Source organism: Carcharhinus amblyrhynchos, chromosome 14 (genome assembly GCF_965287045.1).
Source record: "Carcharhinus amblyrhynchos chromosome 14, sCarAmb.v2.hapA, whole genome shotgun sequence".
NCBI lineage: Eukaryota > Metazoa > Chordata > Chondrichthyes > Carcharhiniformes > Carcharhinidae > Carcharhinus > Carcharhinus amblyrhynchos.
The window spans coordinates 19,599,707-19,623,904 of NC_137337.1; the positions used below are offsets into that span (position 1 = coordinate 19,599,707).

Here is a 24,198-nt window from a genome sequence, read left to right on the forward strand (position 1 = left end):
TATGTAAGCTGAATATGTATGCAGCAAATTTCATCTTGACCAGTTCTATTTTGTAGAGTCAGGACTCAACACCTTCTTTATAGCATAATGCTACAAAGTGTTAATTAAAAATTCCTTCTGTTATTTTCCTTCCTGTAACCTGGCACAGAGTTGTCTAGTCCAATCAATTATTTGCTTCATTAATTTCAAAGTTGCTCAGAAAATTGCAGTATTTATGGTTTTATCTAAGATATAGCATTCTTATTTCACTTAAGCAAAGGTTTTCTTTACATAGGCTTAAGATACAAGTTATGATATTTACCCAATTCCTTGTGCTATGAATTCCAGTTGACGACACATACAGGAGCGAACTTCATATTCTACATCTTGGCAAAGTGATTTCACTAGAGGCAGAATATCTCGTTTTATTCTGCAGAGACAATATAGCTGTTTATGTTTTTTTTTGCCCATTTCCTAATAAGTCTAAAATAAGACACATAGCTGAAATGTACTGTTTTAGAACATAATGAGGATTATGGAAACATTAAAGTGATAGAAACTACAGTATCAATATTATCCTAATCTCAAGAAATCTTATATTCCAATAACATAGAAACATCAAAAATATGTATGAGAGAGAGAGGCAGAGACAAAGAAGGGGAGGTTGATTTATAAAGCAGCAATTTACAAGCAGCGATATCAGGATTCATAAGAACATAAGAAATAGGAGCAGGAGTAGGCCAACTAGCCCTTCGAGCCTGCCCCGCCATTCAATAAGATCATGGCTGATCTGTCGTGGCTCAGTTCCAAATTCCCGCCCTCTCCCCATAACCCTTAATCCCCTCTCTTATCAAAAACCCATCAACCCGCGTCTTAAAAATATTTAGCGAGGTAACCTCCACCACTTCAACAGGCAGAGAATTCCAGAGATTCACCACCCTTTGAGTGAAGAAGTTCCTCCTCAACTCCGTTCTAAACCGCGCACCCCCCCCCCCCCTTTATCTTGAGGCTGTGCCCCCTAGTCCTGCTATCCTTTCTGAGCGGGAAGAGTCTCTCCACCTCTATCCTATCCATCCCATTCATCATCTTATACGTCTCAATGAGATCTCCCCTCATTCTTCTAAACTCTAACGAGTACAAGCCTAATTTATTCAGCCTCTCCTCATAGTTCAACCCCCTCAACTCCGGCATCAGCCTAGTAAATCTCCTCTGCACTCCCTCCAAGGCCAAAATATCCTTGCGTAAGTGCGGCGCCCAAAACTGCACACAGTACTCCAGCTGCGGCCTCACCAATGCCCTATACAGCCGCAGCAAGACCTCCCTACTTCTATATTCAATCCCCCTCGCGATGAAGGCCAGCATTCCATTCACCTTCCTGACCACCTGCTGCACCTGCAAGCTGGGTTTTTGCGACTCATGCACAAGGACCCCAAGGTCCCTCTGCACCGTCGCCTCATCGCACTCTTTAGTCAATGGAATGGAACCACTTCCACCATGAAATGCTTTATTTCATATTCCAGCTAAAGCTAAGGAAATGAATTGCAGCACATCTACAAGCAAACACATCATTCGAAAACAGAAAAGACTATGAAAGCCCCCATAATTATTGCTGATACCACTTTACAAGAATAAATTGAATTTATAGTGTCTTTAACATAGCATATCGACCAAGACAAACAGGATGCAAACAAAAAGGGATAAATGAATTGCTGCTATGTCATGCCTGAAGGGTAAAGGGCTGGCCAAAGGTTTGGCTGAAAAGATAGACTGAAAGATGGAGAGATTTATGGAGGATATTCTACAAATCAAGATCAAGATGGTTAAAAGTTCCCTCCCAGGAATGTACAAAGTCCAAGGATCAAGGGCCGAGGATGGAATATCAGAGGAGATTGCAATGATGGGGCATGAATGATCGTGTGAAGATTTAAATTCAAGGCTATGGAAGAAGGGGAACAAAACATCTGCAATAATTGGGAAGGATGGTATTAACTGGAAAGCCCGGCAAAGATAAGCTTGAATTCTAGTTGTGACAAAAACGTGGATAAGGATTTCAGTACATGATATTTTCGAGGGTGAAACAAACTGACAAGTTATGTTAGGCCCTAGATCAAACAAATAACAAGATTTTACACAGCCTGAACTAATGGCTACATGAGGAGGATGAAGGCGACAAAAGCAGAGCCACAGTTCACTTGGCAGAATTGGTTTGATCTTATTAAGACTCATACAGTCTGACAGCACAGGGGTGTTAAGAAGGAGAATTGGGTGTTATCAGCAAACATACCACAGCAACATTATTTGGTCTAAGCTTGCAAGTACGAAGCATCACCACTTCTGCATGTTGTAGTCAGATTGCCACTGAAACTTTTTTTAAAATCCCATCTTTATACTTTGTTACTTTATTAACTAGCTACAAGTAAATATCTCAATTTTCTCCAATTTTATTTTCAGAATTAATTTTAAATCAAACTTCACCTTAGATTATAGACAACAGCAAGGAATTCTGAATAAAATAATTAATAATACCTCTTCAGAAACATAGAAAAGGTTATAAATCAAGTTCCAAATAAATTGTCTGTACATTCTTAAAATCTACCAAAGATTTATAGGAAATAAAGGGAATACTATTTGTTTAAAATCATGTCAAAATTGCAAAACATTGTATAACGGATAACAACAATATGAAATATAAAATAAACTGAAACAAAACGGGCATATATCCATATAGCCTCGAGAAAAGAAAAATTCTTGACTCGGTCAAAGAAAGATCAACACAATCCTCGAAGGTTCAGTGCAATTAACTATGGTTAAAAAGCACTGAGTGTGCCCACATTATCTCATTGAAATGTTTCTGATAAAGCTTCAGGTATTTAATTGTCACCTGAATCCTAAAGTGAAGTGTTCACACTTGGGAATGGCTAGGATGGAATGTAGATTACAGGAATAGTTTAACTCAGATTTGGATCCATATTTTGAACAGTATTAACCATGCTGGATGCTGACAGTTTGTGCATTTTTGCCATTGCATTAGGATAGCTACATTTAAAAACATTGTAAGGCTCTATTTTAGGAGCCTTTTTTATCTTCATATATTATTGGTCTCACAAAAGTAGTTAATGGTGTGTTAACTAACTCCTCGAAGTGAGATAAAGATATTTATTTGTCAAAATAATTCAAGAATGCAGGGATTACATACCAAATAGCGTAATAACTTTAGATATGTTTGGATAAATCGCTTCTGGATTGCATACAATAATATAGATTTAATGATCATTTCACACCTTGAAATTGCTGCTTAAATCACTTTAGAGGTGAGAAGGAAATTATAATGCATTTGTGGCCATTAACTTGTTTTAAGAAATTAATTAAACTGAGTAGCAGTTCAATTGTACAAATTTTTTTGCTGATGTTAATATGAATGAGAATAAAAGTCAGATTAAACTGTAGACAGGTAACGCACTGATTCATAATTGCTAAGCAATAAACATCAAGACAGTGTATCCATGCAAGAATACAGTATTGGTGCAAATTTTGTTAGAATACCAACTATCTATTCTTGCATATCGGAGAACTTATAAGTATGATAGCTGAGCTGTGATATATTATGTAATATTCATATCAGCTCTTTGTGCTTGCCAGAGAAGACCCAAAGAATTATTTTCACTTACATATGAGATTCAAATTTCCTGGCAACTTTTCCCAGAATCTTGCAGCTAGCTAAACGTGACTGGACTGTCTGTGATAATTGAGCCTTTGAAACCAGGGGGGACAAAATCTAAATAGAAGCAAAAATGATTACTATGGAAATTATTAGCTCCAACTAGTCACTGCAGCTAAATTTAATACAGTTGCCAACTTACACCACATAATGCATTGTACGGTTAATTCACAGTAAAGCTTTTGCAATTCTACAAATATTGCAAACTTTTATGGGATTACAAGTCATTTACAGAATTAACCTTTCCCACCACATGCCTAGATTTAAGAAAAATTGCATTAAGGAGTTACTGAACAGAGATAAACAATGTGCAATACATAATCAAGCTGAAGCTGATTTAGCACACCTAAAATTCCCAAACAAAAATCAAAACCCTTAGTTATTCCGGATATCAAAGAGAATGAGGAAGAAGTGATAATTATTAAAAGGTGTAAAATAACATTGAATGGTTAAATGATTTGTCAATAACAACAACTTGTATTTATACAGCACCTTTAACACTATAAAAGGGTCCAAAGGCTCATCACTGGGAAATATAAAGTAAAATACAACACTGAGCCACATAAGGAAATGTTAAGGCAGCTGGTCAAGGGGGTAGCTTTGAAAGTGGAGAGTTTAGGATTAAAACATTTTAGCAACTTTAGGGCCCATACAGCTGGAGTTATAGGCATCAAGTAAAATCCAGGGATGCTCAACAGTTAGAGGGGCGTAGATATCTTGGAATTATGGGATTGGAGGAGATTACAGAGATATGTGGCCTTGCCCTTCACTAGGGGTTTAAAAACAAGGCTGAGAATTTTAAAATCGAGGCATTGCTTAAGTGGCAGCCAGTGTAAGTCAACAAGCACAGGGGTGGTGGTTCCCAAAATTCCAATGTGAAAAATATCAAAATTGTCACAACTTTTTTTGTTGTAGAATGACAAAAGAATTAAAATTGTACTAACCTATTTATTACATCTTGCCAAATGGGGTACTAATGAATAATGCTTCATTAACCTTTTGATCCAAGAACAGTTCAGCAAAAGATTGACTAGTCTGCTGGACTAATTAAAATGTGAACCATCTTTCCTCATTCCACTAAAGTGAATATATAATACATCAGAATCTTTATTATTTATACAACTAAAAATGCTCAACATATTTTCCTAGGTCAACCATTTCATTTATTTCTACATTCGATCCTGCATTTATTTTTATTATGTGTAAATTCTCAGCAAAGATTATTTATGAATGCCCTGATCAGACTGCTAATTGGTCTGAACTTAAGTTACAAATGGTGACTTCTACTAAAGTTAATCCCAACTGCAAACCATTTAATTCCCTAGCTGTTTTCACAATTATAATCTTCAAATAGATAGCTTGTCCCCATTTTCTCAATTGTCAATAATGCTGTTTATTGGCTGAACCTCAGCCAGCTACTCTCTGATTCATGAATTCAAACCATGTCATCACCAGTGAACAGCTTAATCAAAAATGCACGAGATCCAGAACATTTAAAAAAAAATGAACATACAAACTTAGATTCTGAAATCACAAGCAATGCTTTCTTTTTAAAATAAAAATCTACCCATTGGTATTAGTATTTTTTTAAACATGCAACTTTACTGGAAAAGCCATTTGCAAAATTTGCTTCCATTTTTAGTCATTTACAATAAAATATTATTGCATCCTCTTGTAGAATGGAAAAATTCCAAAAATATAAACTGCTTCGTTTGAATGTTCAGAACATAATGCAAGAAAGAGGAGGAATAGGCAATTCAACCTCAAGCCTGCTTTGCCATTCAATAAGATCATGGTTTACATACTAAGCTACAACTTTCACCATGTATTCCCATTTTCTTCGTATTTAAAAACTTGTCAATCCTCTCACTTGAATGTGCTCAATCTTTTCCAAAGATCCACAAACCTTGGATGAGGAGATGAGTAAAAACATTTTTCCACATCTGCCCTAAACAGCCAGACTCTTAGCTTGAGACTGTGACATCTTTTTCTAGACTCCCTAGCCAGGAGAAACATTTTTGCTGCACCTATCTCATCGAGGCCCTTGAAAACTTCATGTTTCAATGCTATCACCTCCAATTCCTTTTAAAGTCTAGGGGATATAGGGCTGATCTATTCAATCTCTCCTCGTGGACAATCTAATCATCCCAGGAATCAATCTAGTGATGCTCTCTTGCACTCCCCAAGGCAAGTGTTCTTCCTGAGGTAAGGGAACTAAAACTATACACAGTACTTGAGGTACGGTCTCACCAAGGTGCTATATAATGAAGTCAGGTTACAGATCAGTCATGATCTCACTGAATGGCAGAATCAGTTAGAGAGGGTAACTAGCCTATTTCTGTGCATGTGCCAGAGGGATTGCAACTATAGCCCCCAACGAAAAGAAGCAACAGGCATAGTTGGCAGGCAGCTCTTGGTAAATGCCATTACCTGATTGGCTTATGGTAAGAAGTCTCACAACACCAGGTTAAAGTCCAACCAGTTTATTTGATAGTAAACCCACAAGCTTTCGGAAACGCTGTTCCTTCGTCAGGTGTGTGGAAAGTTCTGATCAGAGAAGGGCATATAAAGGCACACACAGTTTATAGAATACTGATTAGAATGCGACTCTTTACAGCTAACCTGTTATTCAAGTCTTAAAGGTGCAGACAATGTGAGTGGAGATAGCATTATGCATAGGTTAAAGAGATGTGTATTATCTCTAGACAGGACAGTAAGTGAGATGTTGCAAGTTCAGGCAAGACATGGGGGATGCAGATAGTGCGACATGAACCCAAGATCCCGGTTGAGGCCATCCTCATGTGTGCGGAACTTGGCTATCAGTCTCTGCTCAGCAACTCTGCACTGTCGTGTGTCGTGAAGACTGCCTTGGAGAACGCTTACCCGAAGATCAGAGGCCGAATGCCCATGGCCACTGAAGTGTTCGCCAACAGGAAGGGAACAGTCTTGCCTGGTGATTGTCGAGCTATGTTCATTCATCCGTTGTTGTAGCGTCTGCGTGGTCTCCCCAATGTACCATGCTTCGGGACATCCTTTCCTGCAGCGTATTAGGTAGACAACATTGGCTGAGTTGCAAGAGTATATGCCATGTACCTGGTGGATGGTGTTCTCATGTGAGATGATGTCATCCATGTCGATGATCCGACATGACTTGCAGAGATTGCTGTGGCAGGGTCGTGTGGTGTTGTGGTCACTGTTCTCCTGAAGACTGGGTAGATTGCTGCGAACAATGGTCCGTTTGAGGTTGTGCGGTTGTTTGAAGGCAAGAAGTGGGGGTGTGGGGATGGGCCTGGCGCGATGTTCATCTTCATCAATGATATGTTGAAGACTCCGGAGAAGATGTCGTAGCTTCTCCGCTCCGGGGAAGTACTGGACGACGAAGGGTACTCTGTCCACCATGTCCCGTGTTTGTCTTCTGAGGAGGTCGGTGCGGTTTTTCACTGTGGCACATCGGAACTGACGATCAATGAGTCAAGCACCATATCCTGTTCTTATGAGGGCACCTTTCAGCGTCTGGAGATGTCTGTTGCAATCCTCATCTGGGCACATCCTGTGTCGACGGAGGGCTTGTCCGTAGGGAATGGCTTCTTTAACGTGTTTAGGGTGGAAGCTGGAGAAGTAGAGCATCGTGAGGTTATCTGTGGGCTTGTGGTACACTGAACTGCTGAGGTGACCGTCCTTGATGGAGATACGTGTGCCCAAGAATGCAACCGATTCCAGAGAATAGTCCATGGGTGAGTCTGATGGTGGGATGGAACTTGTTGATGTCATCATATCGTTGTTTCAGTAATTGTTCACCATGAGTCCAAAAGAAGAAAACGTCATCTATGTATCTAGTGTATAGCATCGGTTGAAGGTCTTGTGCGGTGAAGAAGTCTTGTTCGGGTCCACCAGGTACACAGCACATATTCTTGCAACTCGACCAACGTTGTCTACCTAATATGCTGCAGGAAAGGATGTCCCGAAGCATGGTACATTGGGGAGACCATGCAGACGCTACAACAACGGATGAACGAACATTGCTTGACAATCACCAGGCAAGACAGTTCCCTCCGTTAGCGAACACTTCAGCGGTCATGGGCATTCGGCTTCTGATCTTCGGGTAAGCAAGGCAGTCTTCACGACACACGACAGTGCAGAGTCACTGAGCAGAGACTGATAGCCAAGTTCCGCACACAAGGACGGCCTCAACCGGGATCTTGGGTTCATGTCGCACTATCTGTAACCCCCATGACTTGCCTGAACTTGCAATATCTCACTTACTGTCCTGTCTGGAAACAGTATACATCTCTTTCAACTATGCATAATGCTATCTCCACTCACATTGTCTGCACCTTTAAAGACTTGAATAACAGGTTAGCTGTAAAGACTTACATTCTAATCAGTATTCTGTAAACCGTGTGTTCCTTTATATGCCCTTCTCTGATCAGAACTTTCCACATACCTGACGAAGGAACAGCATTTTCAAAAGCTTGTGGGTTTACTATCAAATAAACTGGTTGGACTTTAACCTGGTGTTGAGAGACTTCTTACTGTGTTTACCCCTGTCCAACGCCGGCATCTCCACATCATGGCTTATGGTTCAACAGGTCTTCCTAAAACAGGCAAGGTGAGGCCTGTCTCTGGCTATCTCTCCAGCCACAAAATTCAACCCCTTGACTAGATTTCTCTCTTTTCAGATGCTGCCTGACCAAGTATTTCCAGTATTTTCTATATTTACTATCCTATTTTGTGTAATGTTTCCCTATCATTTCCACATAATTCTTTTAAATTACTGGAGTGAAGAGGCAGGATTTTTTGGATGGCAGGGTTTCCCACCCAAAGAGAGTCAGTAGGGAACGTATCCGTGCCGTTACTGGCTGCCTTCCAGATATTTCACACTCCAAGGATGCTTGGAGGGCCGAAGGGCCTGTTCCTGTGTTGTACTCTTCTTTGAATGTTAGTTGGCTGGAGACCAAAGTTCTGCCTCTCAAAGAACAATACAGTACAGGAACAGGCCCTTTGGCCCTCCAAGCCTGCACAGATCATGTGTTCCTAACTAAACCATGCACTTGTGTCCCTCTATTCCCGGTCTGTTCATGTGGCAATCTAGATAAGTCTGAAATGATCCTAGCATGTCTACCTCAACCACCTTGCTTGGCAGTGTGGTCCAGGCCCCCACCACCCTCTGTGTAAAAAACATCCCCCGTATATCTGTACTGAGCTTTGCCCCCCTTGCCATGAACTTGTGATCCCTTGTGTTTGTCATTTCTGACCTGGGAAAAAGCTTCCAACTGTTCATCCTATCTATGCCCTTCATAATTTTGTAAACCTCTATTAGGTGGCCCCTCAACCTCTGTCTTTCCAGGGAGAACAACCCTAGTTTACTCAATTGCACCTCATAGCCAATACCCTCTATACCAGACAACATCCTGGTAAATCTTTTCTGCACTCTCTCCAATCCTCCACGTTCTTCTGGTAATGCGGCAACCAGAACTGGATGCAGTATTCCAAATGTGGCCTAACCAATGTTCTATATATTCTAATCAGTAATCTCTAAACTGTCTGTGCTTTATATGCTCTGTCTGAGGCCAGAACTCTCCATTCATCTGACGAAGGGGCTAACCCGAAAGCTTGCGAGTATATTATCAAATAAATAGGTTGGACTAAAACCTGGTGTTGTCAGACTTTTTACTATATAACTACAACATCATATGCCAACTTTTATAATCTATGCCCCGTCCAATAAAGGCAAGCATGCCATACAGTTTCTTCAGCACCTTTTCCACCTGTGCTGCCACCTTTAAAGATCTGTGGACGTGCACACGCAGGTCCCTCTGTGTGTCTATACTCCTGATGGTTCTGCCATTTATTGTATAGCTCCCACCTGCATTAGATCTATTGTCACTTGGGAGGAAGTTCCATCTCAGAGAGCTGGCAGCCAACAGTGTCAGGAACACAGTGGTCATGATAGGAACGACAAGCAGTGATTCTAAGTCCTGGTGTCTTGAATCAGATAAGTGCAAGTGGTCTCAAGATGGGAAGGAGAGATGAGGCCCAAGGGGGGGATGGAAGTCTTGTTGGTTAGACCAGGGAACAGACCTTGTGTGGGGGGTACCTGATGTGGAAAGTAGGTCACTGATGGAGAAAGTGGCAACCTCAGCTCCAGGGCAACTTTCCAGGCTCAACTCACCCCAGCTCCTGAACTCTGCTGGGCAGCCCCATGCAGGAAATAACCTTAAGTGGTCATTAATTATCCACTACCAGTGTGGACTGGGTGGCTGACAGACAACATCAGGTGAAACAGTGAACTGGCAATGATCGGGGCATAAATACAATCCTTTTTAAAAATTCTTTTATGATATGGATAGTGCTAATTGCCCTTGAACTGAGTGGCTCGCTGGGTCATTTCAGAGGGCAGCTAAGAGTCAACCACATTGCTGTAAGTCTTAAGTCACACATAGGCCAGATGGCAGAGAGATGGCAGATTTATTTCCCTAAAAGACATTGGTGAACCAGATGGGTTGTTAGTTTCATGGTCACCTTGTAGAGGCTAACAGGAGGAGTATCTTGTTTACTCTCCTATCCTAATTTATTCTTTATCAGATCCTTTGTTGAATTTAAAATCATGCGACCCTCAGGTTCACTGATCTTTTTGGCAACATTGTAAGCCTCTTGTTCCAATCGAATTCCATCATTAACTCCTCCTGTTAGTCATTGTTAGACCATTTTCCTGTGCTGTTTTTACTCCATGACGGAATGCATAATCATTGAAATTTATGAATGAATTCTTCAAAATAATTCTTTTAAATTACCTTGTGCTAGCCTGGGGATTGTTGAAATAACCAAAATACTGCAATAACATTCTGAAGAGGACATCTGTAATTAAATCTACACTCAATCGTCAATCAAGTGATGGGAGGTGCAGTCAATGACATTATCAAGCGACAATTACTTAGCAACAACCTGCTCACCGATGCCAAGCCACTTGGCTTTTGACTCCATTACAGCACTGGTCCAAACATGGACAAAAGTACCATATTCCACAGCGAGGTGAGAGTGACTGTCCTTGAAGTCATTTGTCACCCGTGGTTCAGCTGATATTGCTCTCTGCATCACAATGTTCTGGGCATATGTCCCACCCCAGGATTTGAGCACATAAAAATCAAGGGTGGCAGTCCAGTCTTTCACATAAGGCATTCAACCCAAGGGACCATCTTCTCTCTCGAGTGGGGCAGTAAAGATCCAATGGCACCATTTCAAAGGTAGAGCTCCCTTATTATTTTCATTTATCCCTAAATCAACATCACAAAATACAGATTATCTGATCATTATCACATTGGTATTTCAGGAGCTTTCTGGGTGCACACTTACTGCTGCCTTTCCTACATTACAATAGTGACTACACTACACTTCAAAGTACATCAGTCGCTGAGACACCCAGGGGTCGTGAAAAGCACAATATAAATATATGTCTGTCTTTAGCATTTGGCTAAGTGTGGGATCAAGCAGTCCGAGTAAAACTGAAGTCAATGAGAATCAGGATGGAAAACTCTCCATTGACTGGAGTTATACCTTGCACGCAAAGATGGTTGTGATTGTTGGAACTAATTATCTCAACACGAGGATTTTGTTGCATTTCGGACAGCAGTGTCAAGTCCCAACAACCTTCAGCTGTTTCATCAGTGATCTTCCCATCAATATAATGTCAGAAGAGGAGATACTTATGATGATCATGCAATTTAAGTTCCACTTGCAGATCCACATAATAAAACAGTTTGTTTCAGCATGCCAACATGTCCTGGACAACATTCAGGCTTGGGCTGATAAAGTGGCAAATAACATGTACATCATAATGGTGCCAGATGAAGACCATCTCCAACAAGAGAACACTTAGACCTCTCCCCTTGATTGCCAATAGATTTATCACCATTAATTCTACCCCTCCCCTCCTTTTAAAATCCTGGGGGTTGCTATTGACCAGAAACCTCACTGGGCCAACCACAAAAATAATATGGCTATAAGAGCAGGATGACAGGTATGAGCAATGAGCAACTAATTTTCTGATAACCCCAAACCTGCCCATCATCGACATGGTGCAAATTAGGACCATGTTGAAATGTTTGCCTGAATGAATGTTACTCCAGCAACACTCAAAGTCTGACACCATACAGAACAAACCAGCCTGATTTATTGGTATCCCATCCACCACCTTAAACTTTCACTCCCTACTGTGGCCGTAGTGCAATTTATGATGCATTGCACCAAGATTTCTTTAACTGCACTTTTAAACCATAGCCTCTTCTATCTAGAAGGGTGAGGGAAGCAGGCAATTGGGAATATCATCATCTGCAAGTTTACTGAGTGAGAGACCAATCTGACTTAGAAATACATCACTGTTCCTTCAGCATCACTGGGCCAAAATATCTCCCTTCTAATAGCATCATGGGTGTACCTATAACACATGGACTGCAATGGTTTGAGAAGACAGCTCAACACCACATTGCCAAATGCAATTATGACCACATACACCAAGGGCAGTAAGGCCTCTTTCTGTGCTGCATTATGATTTTTAGAAACATTTCTGCTTAACAATAACAGGCAGAAAAGCCATGATTTCTTGTACGAATGACCAGTGACACACTTTAATATCATTATAGTCATTCTGAGTGCCACAGACCCTGTTTAATCTGAATTTCTGCAAATATATAAAAAATATTTTATAAAAGGTGTTAGTACATTATATATATTCATAAAGATATATATGCTTAAATGGAATCAATAAAATGTACCCATATACATGTAGGTTATTTTATTTTTTAATGTTACCTCTTGCCTGATAGTTTCCTTTGGTAAAGAATTGATTACAGTCAGGAGGGTTTCCAACCAGGCATTGCTGACCACTGGCCAAAAAAAAAAGAAAACATTAAACTTTGATAAAGTAATTTAAAATTATTGGTTTCATACATTGCAAAAATCAGCTCTACTGCCCAATCATACAAGCTAATCTAAGAGCCCTGATTGTTGCATGCATAAAAAATTATGATTTTTTTATATCCAGAAAATAAATACCTTTAAAGAAACAAAAGAGACTGATATTTGGCAGTCCTCATTATTTGGCTCAGTTTGTCAGTCTAATAAAAGCAGCACTTACTATTATTGCCAGAAGAAAGACCCGATAAGCTTAAGAATGTAGCTTTGGAGTGACTGTCTTTAATATTTCAAATATGTGTTCCAACAATGGACAATGACAGTTTGTTTTGGACAACCTAGTTCCAAGAAATGAATGTTCTGAAACTGTCTTTGGTAAAGTTAGTGGTGTTTCAAATACAAGTCAACTGGGAAGTAGGATTGCGGGGACATAGAGAGGGAATAATAGTTGCAAAAAAGATACATCTATTAAAGAAAATATCAATTTATAATGTAATCAGCTGGATATATATTGAAATGAGCACTTTCCCTAAGCAAAGGCCTCTGGTTTACAGCAGCTACTACACTGCATTTATGAAAGACAAAAGTTGCCTTTATGGAAACAAAGTGCTCGGACACTGGTCACATCTAGCTCTCGGGTGTAGGAAAAATACTAGACTTTTTATTAGTCAGAGAGACTGCCACAGGGGCAAGAGCTTTACCACATTTCTCTTCATTCTGAAATCCTTTTCATTAAAGCTAAGCTGTATGTGATTTGAAAAATCCACCAGAAGACCTCATCTCTACAAGCTGAGAGGCTGTAGAGAGAGAATTCTAGACCAACCAGCCACAACTTCTCAACGGTGGAAAGAGACCCTTCAGGGGTAAGCAAGACACTGTACAATCCATGAATATTTTTTGTCTGACTTTATCTGTTCCTTAGCCACAGTTTTAAGCTCCAATATTCTGCAGAGTTTTATTTCTTTATTGCATGTATGGGGTGGGATTGTGCGCACTGTTTTGGACACATTCATACATTTTAATCCTTCTCATTAATTTCTGCATCTTTACTCAAGTGAGTTTCAGCAATAAAACTAAGTATACTTAATAACTTAAAGAGTCTGACCAGCTTATTTCTTGGGCTGAGCCATACAGTCCAAGAATAGTTTAATATGCATTAAATTGGCAATATCACATCTCCTTTAAATTCAAACCCTAGTTATAACCAACTCAGGAGTGGGACAGTGAGGAATCGGTTCAGTCCTGTTAACCTGGTCAATACATATCCCAGGTGTAAAACATAGAGCAACAATGTTAACTTTAAGATATGATTCCCAACTATCATTTCAAAAAACTCACATCTGGGTTTGAATTATTGTTTTCATATTTTTTTTAAATTTTAGAGGTGGCCAGTTAAAGTGAATTGTTCCAAAGAAAATTGGAAAACAGAAAACGAGAAAAAACTATTTGTTTGATAAGCTTTCTCTTGAGGTTCAAAGTACTCTATCATCGACTCTATCTGCTTACTTAGCTGCCTGAGGGAATGTGACCAAAAATACTCCAATATATATAGTCAAGTCAACTCTGGAATATTTACCCATTCTTCATCTCAACAAAGCAAACCTGCACTGATGCACTCACTTCCTTGACAGGAGCCATTGTGAAGTGTTTATTTATAATTTTACTTACAATTGCTGATTCTTCCCATCAGATATTAAGCAAAAATTATTCAAATTTTTGAAAATTACATGCAATGCTGTAACAACTCAAATTTTAACTGGAGAAACCTTTTCATCCCCCCAGTACCCTCCTCTTCTTTGTTTGTAAACTGTCAAAGCTTTCATCTTTAAGCATTTAGCCACCTCCCTAGTAGCCACTTCTTTGGCTCAGCATGTTTTTTACATCTGAACTTCCTTGATACTTGCTCTGCTTTAATGGCATTGTATAAACGCAAGCTTTTGCGGGATGAATGTATATATAGATATTTGCCTCAATCCACAACTGACCTGTTACATAATAACATACTGGTGTATTTGATATCAGTGTTTCAAATACCAACACAAAAATGTACGGTGCAGTTTGAAAACCTCTCACTATTCTGTTTTTATGTTTATCATTCTTTTTCTGGAAATGATAATTTGTAAAGCTGTAGCAGAACTTATGTTTTAGCTCCACAATTCTTTTGTTTTTAAAGAAAAAGACTAAAAGTCACATAATTGAATTTGAATCATGCTATTATAAAACGTGTAATGCTGAAGAACACTGTTCAGCATTTTTGCTTAACAACTAAACTGCAATGAACTGACCTGTGTCTCTGTGATCCAGGTTTGCCAATATGATTGGGAGAAAGGAATGGATATAAGCTGCAATGGAAACTAACTCTTCTTGTAAGATGGTAAGGAAAGAAACTGCAGCAGCTAACTGCATCTCCACCCCCGCAACATGCAGTACCTCCTACAATAGAGAAGTCTACATGAGAAAAAATTGTTTATTCATTTGCTGGAAAATAGCTTGGTTCACATTATTTTCCAGACACTATAAATACATATTTAAAAAATAGCATAACATAATGTCTTAGCATTTTGTAAAAACTTAAAGGAACGCTTGGCACTGGTGGTTAATAATTATAATATTTTATATACAATATAAAGATACACCTATTTTTGAGCACTAACATTTTACAGCAAAATTTCCTTTTTAATAAAATCTGTTAAAAATAATAGAACATAGAACACTACAGCACAAACAGGCCCTTCGGCCCACTAGTTGCACCGATCACTTCTATACCTACTAAGCCATAGACCCATCTATAACCCCCAGTCCCATTAGATCCCATATACTCATCCAGAAGTCTTTTAAAAGACCCCGGCGAGTTCGCCTCCACCACCACCGATGGCAGCCAATTCTATTCACTCAGCTCCCTCTGAGTGAAAAACTTACCCCTAACATCTCCTCTGTACTCGCTTCCCTGCACCTTAAATCTGTGTCCTCTCGTAGCGACCATTTCAGCCCGGGGAAGTAGCCTCTGAGAATCCACCCTAACTATTCCTCTCAACATCTTATAAACCTCTATCAGGTCGCCTCTCAACCTTTGTCTCACCAGGGAGAAGAGTCCCAGTTCCCTCAACCTATCTTCATAAGGCATGCCTCCCAATCCAGGCAACATCCTTGTAAATCTCCTCTGCACCCTTTCAAAAGCTTCCATGTCCTTCCTACAGTGAGGCGACCAGAACTGCGCACAGTACTCCAAGTGTGGTCTGACAAGGGTCTTATAAAGTTGCAGCATTACCTCCCGACTCCTAAACTCAATCCCTCGATTAACGAAGGCCAGTACACCATACGCCTTCTTGACCACATCCTCCACCTGCGAGGCCGATTTAAGAGTCCTATGGACCTGGACCCCAAGATCCTTCTGCTCTTCAACACAGCTAAGACTCCTACCCTTGATATTGTATTCCTTCATCCCATTGGTCCTGCCAAAATGGACCACTACACATTTATCTGCGTTGAAGTCCATCTGCCACTTCTCCGCCCAGTCTTGCATCCTATCTATGTCCCGCTGCAACTTCTGACATCACTCCAGACCATCCACAACACCACCAACCTTTGTATCATCTGCGAACTTACTAACCCATCCCTCCACTTCCTCATCCAGGTCATTTATGAAAATGACAAACAGCAAGGGTCCTAGAACAGATCCCTGGGGCACTCCACTGGTGACCGACCTCCATGCAGAAAAAGATCCATCCACAACCACTCTCTGCCTTCTGCAGGCAAGCCAGTTCTGGATCCACAAGGCCAAAGCCCCCAGGATCCCATGCCCTCTCACCTTCTCAAGAAGTCTTGCATGGGGGACCTTATCAAACGCCTTGCTGAAGTCCATGTAAACCACGTCTACCGCTCTTCCTTTGTCAATGTGCTCAGTCACATTCTCAAAGAACTCAACTAGGCTCGTAAGGCACAATCTGCCCTTGACAAAACCATGTTGATTATTTCTAAACTTCTCCAAATGCTCATAAATCTTGTCCCTCAGAAGCCTCTCCATCAACTGACCAACCACTGAGGTCAGACTCACCGGTTGGTAATTTCCCGGGCTATCCCTGCTCCCTTTCTTGAAAACAGGAACCACATCCGCAATCCTCCAATCCTCCGGAACCTCTCCCATCTCCATCGACGATGCAAAGATCATCACCAGGGGCTCTGCAATCACTTCCCTCACCTCCCACAGTAACCCGGGGTACATCCCATCCGGTCCCAGCGACTTGTCTATCTTGATAGAGTTTAAAAGTTCTAACACATCCTCTTCCTTAACATCCACATACTCAATCTTTTCAGACTGCCGCAAACCTGTAGTACAACCTCCCAGATCACTTTCCACCGTGAATACTGAGGCAAAGTACTCATTAAGCACCTCCGACATTTCTTCCGGTTCCAAACAGACTTTTCCCCCTTCACCTTTTATAGGTCCTATCCCTTCTCTTCTCATCGTTTTACTTTTCACATATTTGTAGAAGGCTTTGGGATTCTCCTTAATCTTACCTGCCAAGGCCTTCTCATGACCCCTTCTGGCTCTCCTAATTTCCTTTTTAAGCTCCTTTCTACAAGCCTTATACTCCTCTAGATCCTTAACATCTCCTAGCTCTCTGAACCTTTTATACACCTTTCCTTTCTTCCTGACTAGGTTCACCACAACCTTCGTGCACCACGGTTCCCGCGCCCTACCAAAACCTCCTTGTCTCATCGGAACGTTATCGTGCAGAGCTCCAGTAAAACATTCCTTGAATATCCGCCACCTTCCTTCTGTACTTTTCCCCAAGAATGCCTCCTTCCAGTTTATTCGTCCAATTATCTGCCTGATGTCTTCATATTTCCCCTTACTCCAGACAAACACCTTCCTAGCCTGCCTGATCCTATCTCCTTCCAATGCTATTGTGAAGGAGATAGAATTATGATCTCCATCCCCAAGATGCTCTCTTACTGAGAGATCCAACACCTGTCCTGGTTCATTAGCCAGCACCAGGTCAAGTACAGCCTCTCCTCTCGTAGGCTTATCCACGTACTGTGTCAGGAAACCCTCCTGAACACACCTAACAAACTCCTCCCCATCCAAACCCCTTACCCTTGGGATATTCCAGTCGGAGTCTCCCATCACGACAACTCTGTTATTACTACATCTCTCTAGGATCTGTTTCCCTAACTGCACCTCAACTTCCCTGTCATTATTGGGCAGCCTATAGAAAACACCCAGCAAAGTTATCGACCCTTTGCTGTTCTTAACTTCCACCCACAATGACTCTGTAGACAGTCCCTCCATGGCATCCTCCTTCTCTGCAGCCATGACACTGTCCCTGATCAACAGTGCCACTCCACCACCTCTTTTGCCCCCAACCCTGTCCTTCCTGAAGCATCTGAATCCTGGCACCTGAAGTGCCCAGTCCTGTCCCTGAGATATCCAAGTCTCTGTGATGGCCACCACATCACATTCCCAAGCAGCAATCCATGCCCTAAGCTCATCTACCTTATTTACTACACTCCTGGCATTAAAATAGACACACCTCAGCCCCTCAGTCTGGACATTTCTCTTCTCCACCACCCGTCTAACTTCCCTCTCATACTGTCTACAGTCCTTCCCTACCTGGGAGCTAACATCCTCGGTCTCAGTCTCCTCATCTCTGTTCCCTCCCCCCATGTAATAATGTAACTATAAGTTTTAAATGCTGTACTGAAACCTACATATTTTGCATTTAATATAGGCATTGTTTAGACATCGAATGTGATGATTTAAAATGGTCATTATAAAATGATCTTCTTCTCCATGTAGGTCATATATATATTTATTCTTGGTATTTCAGCAAGCTGCTATGTACCTGCAGGTGAAACATCTCAATAGGTGATATCTCAGCTGTAGGAAAATTGAAACCTTTCCTTCTTCATTGCATAATTTAGGGTTCATTTTAACTGTATGAAATAAACAGATCTTGCTATCTGGCCATAAATTCTGCTTGAGTACATTAAATTGCTGACAGGCAAAGTAAAATGATAAATTCCAACTGTCTGAAGTTCCAGTAACACGGTATCAGTAATTGGCAATTATTATATTTTGTGATGATTTTCTTTCTTTCAGTGTTCATATACAGATGTTTCACCTATCAGGTTGACTGAAAAATAAAGGATTCAAATGTTGGATACTTATCAAGAGTCCTTTTAACAGTTGGAGCTGCTAATCCAGCATTACAAAATATACATTTTGCTTATAACTTATTCCCGATAATAATACAAGCTGCATGGGCATCGGACTTTTATAAGTCCATTGAACCCTTTTTATAATTGCAGATTAAGTAAAAGTCATCGACACTTAAATCAGAGGACACAGATTTAGGGTGATTGGTCCAAGACCAAACACGACCCGAGAAAAAATACTTTTATATAGCAAGAGGTTACGATCTGGAATGTACTGCCTGAAAAGGGTGATAATCATATTTTTCAGAATGGGAACGGGATCAGCACTCTGAAGGGGAAAAGAAAAATTGCAAGACGAGAGAGAAAGGATAGTGGAGTGGGGTTGGCTACATTGCTCTTGCAGAGAGCTGGCTTGGGCTTGATGGGCTGAATGATCTCCTTCTGCCTTGCAACCATGCTACAAATTCCATGATATACTTTTTATTTATTTATGATACAGCAAGCATTAACAATTACATCATAACCCACTCAATTTCAAAAAGCTGGAATTATCATTTATTAATTTCTTTAGATCTTTTTGAAAGGAATTCAGTCTGGTCATGCCCATAATTGTACTATAACAAATAGAAAATGATTTTTAAAATTGGCAGGATGATATTCCAAATAGTGTTCTAATAGTCAGATATTTATTATTTGTGTCACAAGTAGGTTTACATTTAACATTGCAACGAAGTTACTGTGAAATTTCCCTAGTCATCATGCTCTGGTGCCTATTTGGATATACTGAGGGAGAATTTAGCACACTCAATGCACCTAACTAATATCACTTTGGGCTATGGGAGGAAACCAGAGTACCTGGAGAAAGCTCACACAGACACGGGGAGAACATGCAAACTCCACACTGTGACCCAAGCCTGGTATTGAACCCAGGTCCCTGGTGCTTTGAGACAGCAATTCTAAACACTGTGCCACCCCACAGGATATATAGTTGAAGTGGAGACAATTGCCCAGCTGTTGGAAAGAACAGAGTATAGGATAATTCTTTCAAACAGCTTCCTTCTGGGCTGTATGATGCGAGTCAGCATGCAGTTCCTAATGCTGAATGCAGCACGTAACCAAATAAAAACTGACTGCTTATCATAAAGATATGGCGTTTTTGATGAACAGATTTGTCAGAAGTATAATATGGTGGATTCTAAAACTAATCAGCTCTAACTATCTAAACCACTTGCTGTATAAAAGTTATTTAGAGTTAATAGAAAATACATGACACTGCCTTCACAAAAGGGAAGCATCCAAAGGCAGCTCTATATCAACTGGTTTGAAGGAAACATATGGCTAACAAATATTCTGAAATGTACAGCTTAGAGAAATCTCTTGGGATAATTTACCACTGCCCATTTCTTAAACTGGAGGTAGCTGGGAGTTGAGTTCCAGCAGAAAATCTAACAAGTTCTTCAGTGGATAGTCACTGGCATTCCTGAGTAATGAACACTGGTATTTGTTGATATTCATCATAAACAAAGACAATTTTTCTTTTAGGGAATTCTTGACAAATTGCAACTGGTAAATAAAGAATCAAAAACAGTGAGAAGAGTAACCAAATGATTCTAATGAGTATCGATGATTTCCTACAAATCAGCACCAAGCACACTATATAATGGCTATTGACTGATCTTACAGAATCTTCCTAGAACAAAAAAGTTTCAAAGAATGTTTCCCATATCCCTGTGTCAACACTTTGATACAGCTATCCGATTATTGCCACTATCATGTGCTTTTCCCATAGCCCTGTGATTTTTCACAGCTAAGTGATTACGCGGGATCTAGGGGTGGGATTTTCCAGCCCTTTCCACAGGTGGGATCTTCCTGTCTGCTGAAAGCATTCCTCTGCAGCAGGTTCCCGGTGGCGGGTCAAGTGAGCCACGCAAAACGTTCTAGACATTGGTGGGACCAGTACATGTCTTTTTCTTGGGAACAGGTGAAGCTGACTAGAGATTTAATTAAGGTATATAAAATCATGAGAAGCCTAGAGTGGGTAGAAAGGACTATCTTCCTTATCAGAGAGCTCAACAATCAGAGGTTTTATATTTAAAGTAATTGGCGAAAGGATTGGTAGAGAGTTGAGGAGAAATATTTTCACACAGTAGGTTATAAGGTCTGTAACTCACTGCCAGAAAAGGTCAGAGGCACAACTAAGTTCTGGTTTTGAAATAAAGAGTGAGAGAAGAAAGAAATATTTATAGCTCAATAATTCTGTTTTTCTGCTTAAAGGGAACAATGACTGAAGAGCTAGACAGTAAGGCAATAGACTTGCAAGCATCTTTGAAATTCTAACCTTTCAGGGGCTAATTTGTGTTTTGATATTGAACTAACTAAAACTATCTACCAGGAAATTAGGCATGGCAAAGAATTTAGTGGGCTACCAATGATTTTAATTTGGCTGAGCAATAATTTCTGAATCAGATATGCAATGTTGATTACAGCACATTAGCTGATTTTACTTGGCCTGACAAGGTGCATTTTCATGTCATTATTTTCAATTATGCAAAAGTTGATTCTTCATGGATAAGTTGCAACTTACTCTGATTTTTGGCACCACTCTTCGAATCGTTTCCGAAGTATTCTGTCGCATCAGGTTTGGTAGATTAACAACAACACTGGTTCGCTGCACATCTTGGCCAGAACTGCAAACAAAACAATTGCATTTACGCCTTCAAACTGAACATCGATCGGACAGATACCACAAAAGTAGGCTGTGGGTTTGTGGACATGTGTGTGCGCGAGATAAAATAATTTAGCCCCATCAAAAACAGGCATCTTATAACACCACACTGACCAACAAACCAAACCATAAATGGTAATTCAGTTTGAATGCAAGTACTGTGTTTCTAAAACTATGGAAAAAATTTCCAGTACATCAGACAGCTCCTACGGAGTAAATAATACTGAACGTTTCAGGTCAATGACCTTCATCAGAGTTCTAATGAAATGTTATCAGCATGTAATTGTCTCTCCATCGATGCTGCCTGACCTGCTGAATATTTCCAGAATTTTCTGTTTTTATTTCAGGTAACAGCAATACATTTTGTTACCTGTAAGAAGTGGTGCGACTTTAATGTTACAGTTACAGATTCAATCACCTACAGATGTTCATTCAACTTTACATTTAATTAAAAACTAAAGTAAATGCAGGTATTCTTCAACTGAAAAAGAGCAGGGTAAATTGCCACTCAATATCCTCAAGTGAACCTTGACCTGTGAAACGAAGAGTAACTGTCATTAAATCAAAACAATAATCTATGATGAGGGATCATAAACCACATGGACAAAAATAATCTGACAATCAATTTGTTTTCTATCTTACTGACAGCTTTCCAACACTGGCAAATCACTACTGTGGCAATCAATAATGTTTTTAAACTAATGACATTAACAGCAGCCATCTGGATGCACCAGATATCTTTATTGAAGCACTACTGCATATCTTTAAATCTGGCAGGTTCTACCTCACAGTTATTTGTTTTTAAAAAAAATTTGCTCCTACTTTTTATGGTCTTATATGAAAAACAATGTTTAAATGATCAACTATTCAATTTAACAAGCATGTTTGAGAACACTAACTTTGTGTTCTTTAAAGTAAACTGCAAATGCTAAAGCGCAAAATGAAGCCGAATGCTGGAAATACATATGCTAATAACAACTGACTGCTTAATAGGAAACCTACCTGCTGCACCATTGAGCTACTGACAGTTTTGATATTGTATAATCTCACTGAAGTGTCAACACAATCAATGATTTTCAGTAGCCAATCTTTAGCATTAATTGTTTGATATAATACTTCCTCCAATGGCAACCAGAGATTGACAGTGATTAAAAGGAAACATTCTGCACATAGGTCAAAATGTTTAGCCCACAATCAAAACACCAGATTTCTTATGTAGGCTTCAGAATACAGAATTGATATTACTGTTGAAATATCAACTGTGGTCCAACATCTGCCTCACCAAAAATCTCATTAAAACATAGGAAAGAGAAAAGAACTACAAGAAACAAAGATTTATGACACAAAAGAAGGTCAATCTGCCCACTGCATCTATGCTGGCCGAGACAGTAATACAGTCTAATCACACCTTTCAGCTCTTAGTCCCTAGGTTACAGCATCGCAAGTGCATATCTTAATATTTTTCTTAAATGTAATGAGGGTTTCAACCTCTACCTATCCGTGCCCCCACCCCCCCATTTTGTATTAACAATTTTTTTGTCAACTCCCCTTTAATTCCTCTACTAGTTACTTTACTTTTATGTTCCATGGTAATTATGTCTTTCCTAGTCATTTAATCTAGGCTGTTTTATTTTACACAATTAAATCTCTCCTCTTCCTTCTCTGTTCCACAGCTTATTCATTTTTTTCTCAGAGCTAAAATTCTCCATTCCTAACAATATCTAAAGGTGGCACAGTGGCTCAGTGGTTAGCACGGCTGCCTCACAGCGCCAAGGAACCCGGGTTTCATTCCCAGCTTGGGTCACACACTAGAATGCTCAGAGCTAACATTACATCAGTCAACAATAAACATCAGTGTGCACTGGCCTATTTGTTTATTTAGCAATGAAGCTCTAATTTGGCAAATTGCTTAAGTGTTCAAACTGTTATTTCAAGTAACCACTTTCTTAATCTTTACAAGGATCTTTATTTATAGCTGTGTCAATAACCACTTTTTAAAATACAGAGTTGCAATTGTAGCGCAGTTAGGCTCTAAGCCAGGCATAAAAATAACAAAAGAAAAACTTTCTTTTTATCAGAACTCAAGAAACACTGTTTACATGTATCTCATAACTAGCATTTGGTCCATGATGCAACACCATTAACAACTTAGACAATTTGGCCACGTTGCCCCTACCATTTTAATACTAAAATGTAATGTCAAATCTGATGTACAAATTCTCCAACAGTGAACTGGATTTACATTTAGATTCAATCCAGTTCACTTTTATGAAAAAAACAATTCAGAATATATGAATTACAAACATTGTTTATCTAGATTAAATAAAGCAATCTAAAATCATGAATATCGCTTTATCAATGAAAACTAAAGTATCCTAAAAACAGAACTATTTTTTAAAAAACCTAATATTCAGTTTAGTTTTATTTTTAATTATGTTTGCTTTCCCCACCTTCAAACAGCTGGAGGTCACCCAAGGATCCACAGCCTCTTGTCTGAGGTCTGTAGCTGTCAGTCATATCTGAAAATGTGTGTCAAATCCCACGTATACACTCAGCTCCGACACCGCCTATTGCAATCCTTTTGCTGCTGTGTTGTCAATGTTGGATGACGTGCATTTTCCTCCAGTTAAATATAGTGAAGACCAAATCCATGAACGTTAGCTCCCATCACAAACACTGCTCCCCTCACACTGACTCTATCACAACC

General features: G+C 39.9%; 1 protein-coding gene across 4 annotated transcripts in view; it reads right to left on the reverse strand.

Annotated features, from left to right (window-relative positions):
• ppp4r4 (protein phosphatase 4, regulatory subunit 4) overlaps positions 1-24,198 on the reverse strand; it is a 135,631-nt gene that overhangs the window by 56,254 nt on the left and 55,179 nt on the right. For all 4 annotated transcript variants that reach the window (XM_080202346.1, XM_080202345.1, XM_080202344.1 and 1 more), the window contains 5 exons: positions 21,351-21,453; positions 14,893-15,040; positions 12,506-12,579; positions 3,648-3,754; positions 302-409 (listed from right to left, as the gene is read on the reverse strand). In XM_080202346.1, coding sequence (XP_080058472.1) covers positions 302-409; positions 3,648-3,754; positions 12,506-12,579; positions 14,893-15,040; positions 21,351-21,453 — 540 coding nt within the window. Of the gene's footprint in view, positions 1-301; positions 410-3,647; positions 3,755-12,505; positions 12,580-14,892; positions 15,041-21,350; positions 21,454-24,198 lie in introns of those variants that run through there.